The 10,024-nt window shown below is 36.2% G+C and overlaps 1 protein-coding gene across 2 annotated transcripts; it reads left to right on the top strand.

Moving 5' to 3' along the window:
- The first annotated feature begins 254 nt into the window (after positions 1-254).
- rmc1 (regulator of MON1-CCZ1) lies at positions 255-9,237 on the top strand. 2 transcript variants are annotated; one of them, XM_019094189.2, is made up of 20 exons: positions 255-455; positions 1,002-1,078; positions 1,273-1,357; positions 1,451-1,507; positions 2,072-2,158; positions 2,257-2,397; positions 3,181-3,284; positions 3,447-3,536; positions 3,633-3,738; positions 4,330-4,438; positions 4,547-4,591; positions 4,675-4,728; positions 4,805-4,933; positions 5,098-5,204; positions 5,305-5,424; positions 5,571-5,648; positions 7,973-8,077; positions 8,207-8,275; positions 8,378-8,603; positions 8,759-9,237. In XM_019094189.2, exons 1-20 carry the CDS (start codon positions 357-359, stop codon positions 8,836-8,838), a joined length of 1,968 nt encoding a protein of 655 aa, XP_018949734.2. In that variant the 5' UTR covers positions 255-356; the 3' UTR covers positions 8,839-9,237. The 2 variants fall into 2 exon arrangements, with proteins under 2 accessions (XP_018949734.2, XP_042570559.1); XM_042714625.1 differs by lacking the exon at positions 255-455 and adding an exon at positions 676-867.
- The last annotated feature ends 787 nt before the right edge of the window (positions 9,238-10,024 follow it).

A 10,024-nucleotide genomic window follows, 5' to 3' on the forward strand; every position in this document is an offset into this window, starting at 1 on the left:
AATTTATACAATTTATAAGGAACTTATACTCTCACGTTTTTTTTTTTGTTTTTTTTTTTACATAAAAACTTTTTATTAAAAGTAGAATTAAAATGAATTAAAACAGACTTACATTTTGTTATTTAAAGGTCTAACCAAAGTTAATTTCGCGTTGTAAACATTGCCTTATATTTGCCGTGTACTGTAAAAATATATATATCATTTATATATCAATAAATCATAAAAAAAAACTAGGTGACGTCACATGACCGCTGGAGCATCACATGACTGCCTCACTTTTGACGGACGCGGAAGTGGAAACACTAGCTAAAGTAAAAACACAACGCTGCGGAGTAAACGACTCTTTATAAAACGATATGAGTGACGAATTTTATCTAGAGCTCAGTGAAAACCCCGTGCAGTTTGAGAACGCATCGAGCGTTAACAATGTGTTTTTCGACGAGGCGAATAAACAGGTGAGGACACGTTTAATCATTTGAAGTATAATAACTATATTACATTATAAAGCGATATAATGAGCTGTCTTCCTAGACAGCGTTTTTGGACAACATATCACAGTCATAATGTAGACGTAGATGAATGCTTCCATAAAACTTATTAACAAATGATTAGAGTGGCACGTGAGGTTTATTATGCAGAGGACTTCAAATTCAGTGCATGTAGATGACCTTTTAATGCGTTAAATACATAACTAGATTAGCGTTTATTTACGAATAAAATTATATTTAGATGCATGTTAACTGTATGCCTGTAACCCTATTATTTGCAATAACTTTCTATCGCGTATTTTAGTCACCAGGTTTATGGTTTATGATAGATGTTTGGGATAAAATGTGGTGACAGTGTCATCTGTTCATGCATCAAAAAGTACTGTGGCTTGGTATCAGATGATACTTTTCTTTATATTCATGTGTAATGTTATTTACAGTGTGCTTAGTAGTGATCTGCCATTATAAATGATGCTTTCTGAGTATAATAGTTGATGTTTTGTGTGCTTGCAGGTGTTTGCAGTACGATCTGGCGGGGCCACAGGAGTCGTGGTTAAAGGGCCAGATGACAAGAGCTCCGTGGCTTTCAGGTAAGACCCCAGACTTTCTCTACGCATCTGTATCCTATATGCATCATGTAAAGATCAGTGGATTTTTAAGTATTATTTATATACTTTATAGTATTTGTTAATACTTTGAAATATATTTAGGTTCAATATATTTTTATTTTTATTTCAATTTTAGTTTTAGTCATTTTAATATGTAAGTTCAACTGTTTTTACAGAATGGATGACAAAGGAGAGGTGAAGTGTATCAAATTCTCATTGGGGAACAAAATCTTAGCTGTGCAGCGCACTACAAAATCAGTTGTAAGCATCATTGATGGTTGCTATCACAATAAAAGCAGTTGTTGTACACTGGTTCCCTTTAAATGAATTTATTTCTTTCTTTCTCCTTTTTAGGATTTTATAAATTTCATTCCTGATTATCCACACTTGGAGTTTTCTCATGAGTGCAAGGTACATCCCTAAATGAATAAAGATTGATAATTAATTAAATAATTAATTTGTGTACACATTTAAAAATTTGGGGTCAGTAAGATTTTATTCAGTAAGAATAAAATTATTTTTATAATGCAAGGATGCAAGGACATTTTTTTTATAATGTTACCAAAGATTTCTATAATTCTATATTTTAAATGGATGCTATTCTTTTGAGCTCTCTATTAAAGAATCCTGAAAAAAACGAATCATGCTTTCAACAAATCTATTAAGCAGCTGTTTTCAACATAATGATAATAAATGTTTCTTTCTTGAGTGTTATATTAGAATGATTTCTGAAGGATCATGTGACACTGAAGATTTAATTAATGATGCTGAAAATTCAGCTTTGATTACAGGAATAAATTACATTTTAAAATACACTAAAATAGAAAACAGTTTGTAAAATATTTCACAATATTACTGTTTTTACTTAAAGCCTTAAAACATAAAATACTTCTTTAAAAACGTTGAAAAATCTTACTGAGCCCAAACTTTTGAAACTTTGGTAATGTACTGCTTTTTTTTTTTTTTTTTTTGCAGACCAAGAATGCCAGTATTCTCGGGTTTTGTTGGACCAGCTGGAACGAGGTTGTATTCGTCACTGACCAGGGAATAGAATTCTACCAGGTGAGGTGACAGGTGTTTTTTTGGGGAGAGGGTTTCAGCAAAACAAGTCATTCTTTCTTCCAAAGGTAAACAGAATTCTTGTTTTTCCTCTGTTTCAGGTGCTGCCAGATAAACGAACCCTGAAGCTCTTAAAGAGCCAGAGCATCAATGTGAATTGGTACATGTATTGCCCAGAGACTGCCGTTCTTCTACTTTCCACCACTGTACAGGGAAATGTGCTACAGCCATTTGCTTTCAAGGTGAGTTTGATGTCTTATTCTTTAATGTTGATGGAAAACATGCAAGAGTTTTGCATCTGCAGACTTCAACCACAAGAGGGCAACAGTAACTCTGATATTTGGTTGTTAAAGGGATACTCCACCCCAAAATGAAAATTGTGTCATTAATCACTTACCCCCATGTCGTTCCAAACCCGTAAAAGCTTCGTTCGTCTTCGGAACACAATTTAAGATATTTTGGATGAAAACCGGGAGGCCTGTTACTGTCCCATAGACTACCAAGTAAATAACAGAGTCAAGGTCCATAAAAGGTATGAAAGTCGTCATCAGAATACTCCATCTGCCATCAGTCTTCGGAAGGGTTATATGAAGCGACGGGAACACTTTTTGTAAGCGGAGAAAACAAAAATAAAGTCTTTATTCAACAATTCCTTTGTCAACAGTCTCCTCTGTGTCTGATGATACAGAAGAGCATACACAGCATACAGTGATATGAAAAAAGTGTTCCCGTCGCTTCATAAAACCCAGATTGCACGTCTGATGGCAGATGGAGTATTCTGACGACAGCTTTCATACCTTTTATGGACCTTGACACTGTTATTTACTTGGTAGTCTATGGGACAGTAACAGGCCTCCCGGTTTTCATCCAAAATATCTTAAATTGTGTTCCGAAGACAAACGGAGCTCTTACGGGTTTTGAACGACACGGGGGTAAGTGATTAATGACAAAATTTTCATTTTGGTGTGGAGTATCCCTTTAAATCTTAACACATACTGCTCTAATCTTAACATTATGTTCTCTAGAGTGCGACCATGTCAAAGATGTCCAAGTTTGAGATTGAACTCCCAGCGGTGCCCAAACCAGCCAAACTTAGCCTCTCTGAACGTGACATCGCTGTGGCTACAATGTATGAACACCTGACCCAACACTAGACGTCTAACTCTGAACAAATGTTATTCTACAAATGATTAATACTGTAGTTTATGAAATATATTGCAATAATGTGTTGAGAAGCAACTGTGAAGCCCAGCAGTCTCTCTCTCTCTCTCTCTCTCTCTCTCGACTGTAGTTATGATCAGCTCTATGTGATGTATCTGAAGCATCACTCCAGAGCCACCAACAGTCCTGGAGCAGAGGTGGTCCTCTATCATCTGCCTAGGTACAATAGATAACTTACTGTCCAATAAAAGCGTTCTGCTCTATTTTTGAGCATTTTTCTTTTTCTTTACCCGATTCTTCTTTCTTTTAACTGTAGAGAAGGCACATGTAGGAAGACTCATGTGCTCAAACTAAACACCACGGGCAAGTTTGCCCTGAACGTGGTGGATAATCTAGTTGTGGTGCACCATCAGAGCTCACAGGTGGGTTTGACAAGTGTTCATGCTGTCAGTCACATGATATTAACACATTCGTGGAGTTCATTATGATGTACATAATGAGCTAGTCACTAACAATCTGGTTTCTAGTCCTCTGTCATTCACATTATTTTATTTGAAATATTATGGATGCGCCGATATTAAAATTCAAGTTGATATCAATCATTATTTTGCCTGAATAAATTAAAAAACTTAAATAATTCATAGCAGCATTATAAAGTACTGTATAAAAATTTTTTATGATTTGATGAAGATTACATTTAACAATTTTTTAAATTATAAGCGTTTTTAAAAAATTTACTTAAAGTGAATGGTAAATGACGTCAGATGTAATCCACATGTAAAATTGGGGGAAATTAGCATGCAGAAATAAATTTGAAAAACCTACCAATACAGATAAAAATAAATAAATAAATAAATAAAAAAATCTAAAATGTATGTCCAGTATTGTACCAATAAAGTGCATCCCTATTAAATATGTAAAAGTATGATATAATCTTATCAGCAAACCTTCTTAAAATAAAGGTCTGATCTGCTCTGTACCTTGTTTGAAATGCTTGTATTATTGTATTTCAGTCTTCACTCATTTATGATATAAAACTGAGGGAATTAGATGGTGCATTAAATGTGCATCAGCCTGTGCTTCCTGCCCAATCCATCAACCCCTACAAGATCCATCTCACAGGTGACATGTAATTCATTTTGAAAGCGACACCACACTTTTGCAAGTTTTTTGGCTTGTTTTTATATAATGAGTGTAAGGAACATAATCTTTCTTTCCACACCCTTACAGGACCTGCGGCCGCTCCAAGTCAGGCCCCCGTGCCCTGTGAACTTTGTATCCTTACAGATGAACTTATGTTCACATGTGAAATATACCATATGTACTTGCCCTTCTCAAACTTTTCCTTTACATTCAAGACTCATCTTCCTGGAGTGTTTTCCAGCCGGATATCATCATCAGTGCCAGCGAAGGTACTTTACTAAACAATGCACGAATGAAATAAAATCTGGCGTGACGGAGAGTTATTATATGTTCTCTGTTTGTCAGGATATCTGTGGTACCTCCAGGTGAAGCTCCAGCCCACACTGAAACTCCTGCGGGATAAAGGCAAACTCATGGACTTCCTGTTGCGGAGACGAGACTGCAAAATGGTCATCTTGTCTGTATGCTCGCAAAGTAAGCAGCAGAGAGCTCTATAATGAAAACGCTTTCTAATATAACACTGCAAAGCAATACAATTTGTATTTTACAAAGGAGAATGCCTGTTAGGGTAAGATATGATGTTTGTAATATATTAGATATTAGGATTATGTTTAATGAACGAATGTCTTGTTCTTCAGTGCTAACAGAAGGAGATAAAGGGAATCTGTCTGTGGTGGCCACAGTGTTTGATAAACTCAACCAAGTGTACAAAGAGTACCTGGATGCAGAGCAAGCGTATACTGCGGTCGGTACAGATTGTTTTATTACACTGTATTTTCTATATATGTGTATATAAATGTGGTATTTCGAAATGTTTATATATTATGTTTTTTCTCTCTCCTCAGGCTATGGAATCAGGGCCCAGTCGCTCCAGCACTTCTTATAAAAGACCCGTCCGGACACAGGCGGTGATAGACCAGTCAGACATGTACACACACGTGCTGTCTGACTTCACTGAGAAGAAGGTAACCAAGCATTGTACTTCCTATCAGGATGCAATTGCTATTTTTAAACGTATGCATTTTTTCCTCTGTTCTGCAAGTCTCAAATATTTCTGTCTAATGGATTGTTGTTTCTTATTCTAATGCTGTAAACTGTCTTCTTTGAACAGGGAGTGAAGCATAAGTTCATCATTGCTGTTCTCATGGAGTACATTCGTTCTCTTAACCAGTTTCAGATCACCGTTCAGGTATAAACTAAAAACATTGAGGTCTTTAAAGGAACAGTTCAGCAAAAATGAATATTTCTGGAAAATGTACTCATCCTCAGGCCATCCAAGATGTAGGCGAGTTTGTTTCTTCATCAGATTTGGAGAAATGTAGCATTACATCACTTGCTCACCAGTGGATCCTCTGCAGTGAATGGGTGCCGTCAAAATGAGTCCAAACAGCTGATAAAAACATCAAAATAATCCACAAGTAATCCACACCACTCCAGTCAGTGTGTTGATCTCTTGTGAAGTGAAAAACTGTTCGTAAAAAAACAAATCCGTCATTAAGATGTTTTAACTGTGTCCATAATCCATAACAACGCTTCCTCCAGTGAAAAAGTCCATCCCCTGTTGTTCTCTAACATTAAAATCCATCAACATATTTGTTTAGAACTCTTTTCACTTATAAATAGTGTTTGATGTGTGCACATTTCTCTCCTTTTTCATATGAGGAACCATTTATAATATTTTTTTTTTTTTTTTTTTTACAAACATGCAATTTTTCACTTCACAAGACATTAACTGATGGACTGGAGTAGTGTGGATTACTTGTGGATTATTGTAATGTTTTTATCAGCTGTTTGGACTCTCATTCTGACGGCACCCATTCACTGCAGAGGATCCATTGGTGAGCAACTGATGCAATGCTACATTTCTCCGAATCTGTTCTGATGAAGAAACAAACTCCTCTATATCTTAAATGACCTGAGGATGAGTACATTTTCCGCAAATTTTTATTTTTGGGTGAATTATTCCTCCTCCTTTTTAACCTGTGATCTTTTGTCCATCGGAGCAATCAGGATATCTCACCTACATTCTTAGTCAGAGTACAAGCTGAAAATCTTTTGAAAGGATCTTTAACATGTAAACATTGCAAAACAATAATCACAGGTAGTAGTCTCAGGTTGGTATATCTGAACCATTCACTCCAGTGGTAAGCTCTGGTGTAACTGTAAATTGACCCAGGTGTTGGGGCTTGTTGGGTGTTTTGCTAGGTGTTTTGGTTGCTTAGACACATTCTGCTTTGAGTGTCTTCAGTAACTGATGATAATCTTTGCTGTGGCCTCCAGCATTGCACTTCATCATCTTTTATATTGAGTGCGTTCCATAACCTGTGCCTTTGAACAAAATATAGAGGAAAATTCATTTGTTACCTGACATATAGAGTGATGTACACCAACTGCAGGTTCAGCCCCCTTGGAACGATGTGAGTTTCAGTGCAGTTATGACTAAACTTGACTTAAGGCAGTAATCTTTGTTTATGAGCTTTTTAGACTTCATTTGTAGGACGGTGGGGGTAAAAGAGAGAGAGAGTGCAATGGGACAAACTTTTTATAAATATATGAAGATCTAGTCAGATCTATAAACGGTTATCTAGTTTAATTTTACCAATCCTAATTTACAAACCCTGGATGAGTTTGGGAAATTTGGCTGTTAAAAATCTATAATTTTAAGCCACTCAGAACAAAATGACTTGAATAAAGATTAGTTCATTTTGATGAACCAGATCGAACAAGAGTAATAGTCAAATGATCTGATCCTCCCATTACAATAAAAAATTACAACAAATAAATAATTTTAAAACAAAAATAGAAAATGTACAAAAAATGAAATATTTTATTTGTTTACTTGCATCTTGTGTGACCATTAACCAACATCAGAGAAGCATGAACATGCTAATGTATTGTTAAATTATTGAAATATTTAAGTAAATATTTAAGTATTAACAAGAAAATATTTTACACCAAAATATTTTTAGTCAAAAAGGTTCAGTTAAGATAATTTGGGGAATCACTGTTCAGTGTTGTCATTAACTAAAACTAAAGCAATTTTAAAAAGCTGAAATAAAATAAATATAAATATTAGATGAAAAACTTAAATGAACTTTAGAAATGTAGCATTGGCAGCTGACTGAAATTAATTTGATGCTGAAGTACTAAAATATTAAAACAAGTATAAATAAAGAAAAACAAAATGACGAAAGCACATTAGAAAATTACTGAAACCTAAAACTATAAAAATAAAAGCCAATTAAGAAAATGAAAAAATTCTATGTATATAAATAATACTAAAATAAGAGGTTCCTGCCTTAATGCGTTACATGTGAGCAATTATATTTTGACATATAACTAATATGGTATGATAAGTCTTAGAATTCATAAATAACATGTTTAATATTTACATATTTAAAGCGTTTGCTTTATTTACTAAAGAATCATAACTGTGTCAAACTGCATAGTTGTCAAAGTTGTGTTGTATGTAGTATACCGTGACTCTTCTCATCATTCTTCTGATCTTTCCAGCACTATTTGTATGAGCTCGTCATCAAAACTCTGGTCCAGCACAACCTCTTCTACATGCTGCACCAGTTTCTTCAGTATCACGTCCTCAGCGACTCCAAACCACTGGTGAGCTTTAGTTATTCTAACTCAATTTCTTAAACTAGAACATTCCTTTATGCACATTTCCCTTTCCTGTAAAAGCTTTGTGAATGTTAAGCTTTGCTTCAATAAGACTCATGTTTTTTGTGCTTCTAGGCTTGTTTGCTGCTGTCTCTGGAGAGCACGTATCCACCTGCTCACCAGCTCTCTCTGGACATGCTGAAGGTACGAAAACTACTTTACACTCACATGCATGTTCAGTGCATGTTTTTGCCTTTAACTGCTGATCTCGAGAGATCCATGCGTGGGTTTGTGTGTGTTTTTCAGAGGCTCTCCACTGCTAACGATGAGATCGTGGAGGTTCTTCTGTCCAAGCAGCAGGTTTTAGGCGCTCTGCGTTTCATTCGAAGCGTCGGCGCCCACGATAACATCTCCGCGCGCAAGTTTCTGGACGCCGCGCGGCAAACAAACGACACAATGTTGTTCTACACCATCTTCCGCTTCTTCGAGCAGAGGAATATGCGATTGCGTGGAAATCCTGGTTTCAACCAAGGTACGTGATTTTGATGAATGAATTTATGTTCATAAAATGTGCTGAACATCAAAATCAGACAAACCAGGGTGTAGAGATATACTTCATTCTCGTTGATTGGAGCTGAAACATCAGCACATGAGTGGACTTCCTCTGATATCATCTTCCTGTTTCAGGAGAGCACTGTGAGGAGCATGTGGCCTACTTTAAGCAAGTGTTTGGAGAGAACGCTTTGATGAAACTAGCCACAGCATGAAAGCCTACAGTAGCAGCTGGAACGATGCAGATGGTTCAACCAGGAGGAAACGGTATTGCTTTGAGCAAAATGAAAACCAAATTAAACTCACATGAACACTAGAGAGAGTCTAGTGTGACAAGAGACTTAAACGAGTCATCTTGTATGCATGTTTGCCATGAAGTTCAGATGGTTTTAGCGGGATAACAGTAACAGATTGGTGTTTGAATGGAGAATTACTAATATCGCCACCTCGCAAAAAAAGTGGTTTGTTTGTATGAAAGCTGGTCATGTATATATTTCAAAAAGCTTTTATAGTGTATATATAATAAATATAATGTGAACATATATGTAATATGCTTTGTGAGATTCTTTACAAAAAAGAAATAAATGAGTGGGCCAAGCACTGGAACAAGTCAAGGCGATTGTTTGAGGTTCATAATTTTTTATGATAATCCACGGAAATGATTCAGCCCTTCCATCCACAGATATCTGGGATTGGTAATAAGATGCTCATCTGTGCTACCTGTAACTTATGCATTACCTGTGGGTCATTCTGTAAGTTAGGGTATAGAATGATGATAATTCTGTTATTTTCTAACCGTTTTCGGTCATATTTTATTTTATGGTCTGATTCTCAAACATTTGCCTCAATAAACTCCTAAATTCCTGCTTATTAATATTAAGTAAGTTAGTTGTTAAGTTTAGGTATTGGGTAGGATTAATAGTGACGACGACGTGACATACAGCCAAGTATGGTGACCCATACGCAGAATTTGTGCTCTGCTTTTAACCCATACAAAGTGCACACACACAGCAGTGAACACACACCCGGAGCAGTGGGCAGCCATTTATGCTGCGGCGCCCGGGGAGCAGTTGGGGGTTCAGTGCCTTGCTCAAGGGAACCTCAGTCGTGGTATTGCCGGCCTGAGACTCGAACCCACAACCTTAGGGTTAGGAGTCAAACTCTCTAACCACTAGGCCACGACTTCCCCAATTCTAAGGATTTAGAGTATGGTCATGCAGCAGAATATGTGCTTTATAAGTACTAATAAACAGCCAATATGTTAATCATAGGCATGCTAATAAGCAACTAGTTAATGGTGAGAATTGGTCTCTATGCTAAAGTCTTACCCAGTTTTCCTTAGAAATAGCACATTTTATCCATTAAGAGATTACATACATATTTTGTGCAACCTGTTTTTCG

Source organism: Cyprinus carpio, chromosome A24, assembly GCF_018340385.1.
Source record: "Cyprinus carpio isolate SPL01 chromosome A24, ASM1834038v1, whole genome shotgun sequence".
In the NCBI taxonomy this organism is placed as follows: Eukaryota; Metazoa; Chordata; class Actinopteri; order Cypriniformes; family Cyprinidae; genus Cyprinus; species Cyprinus carpio.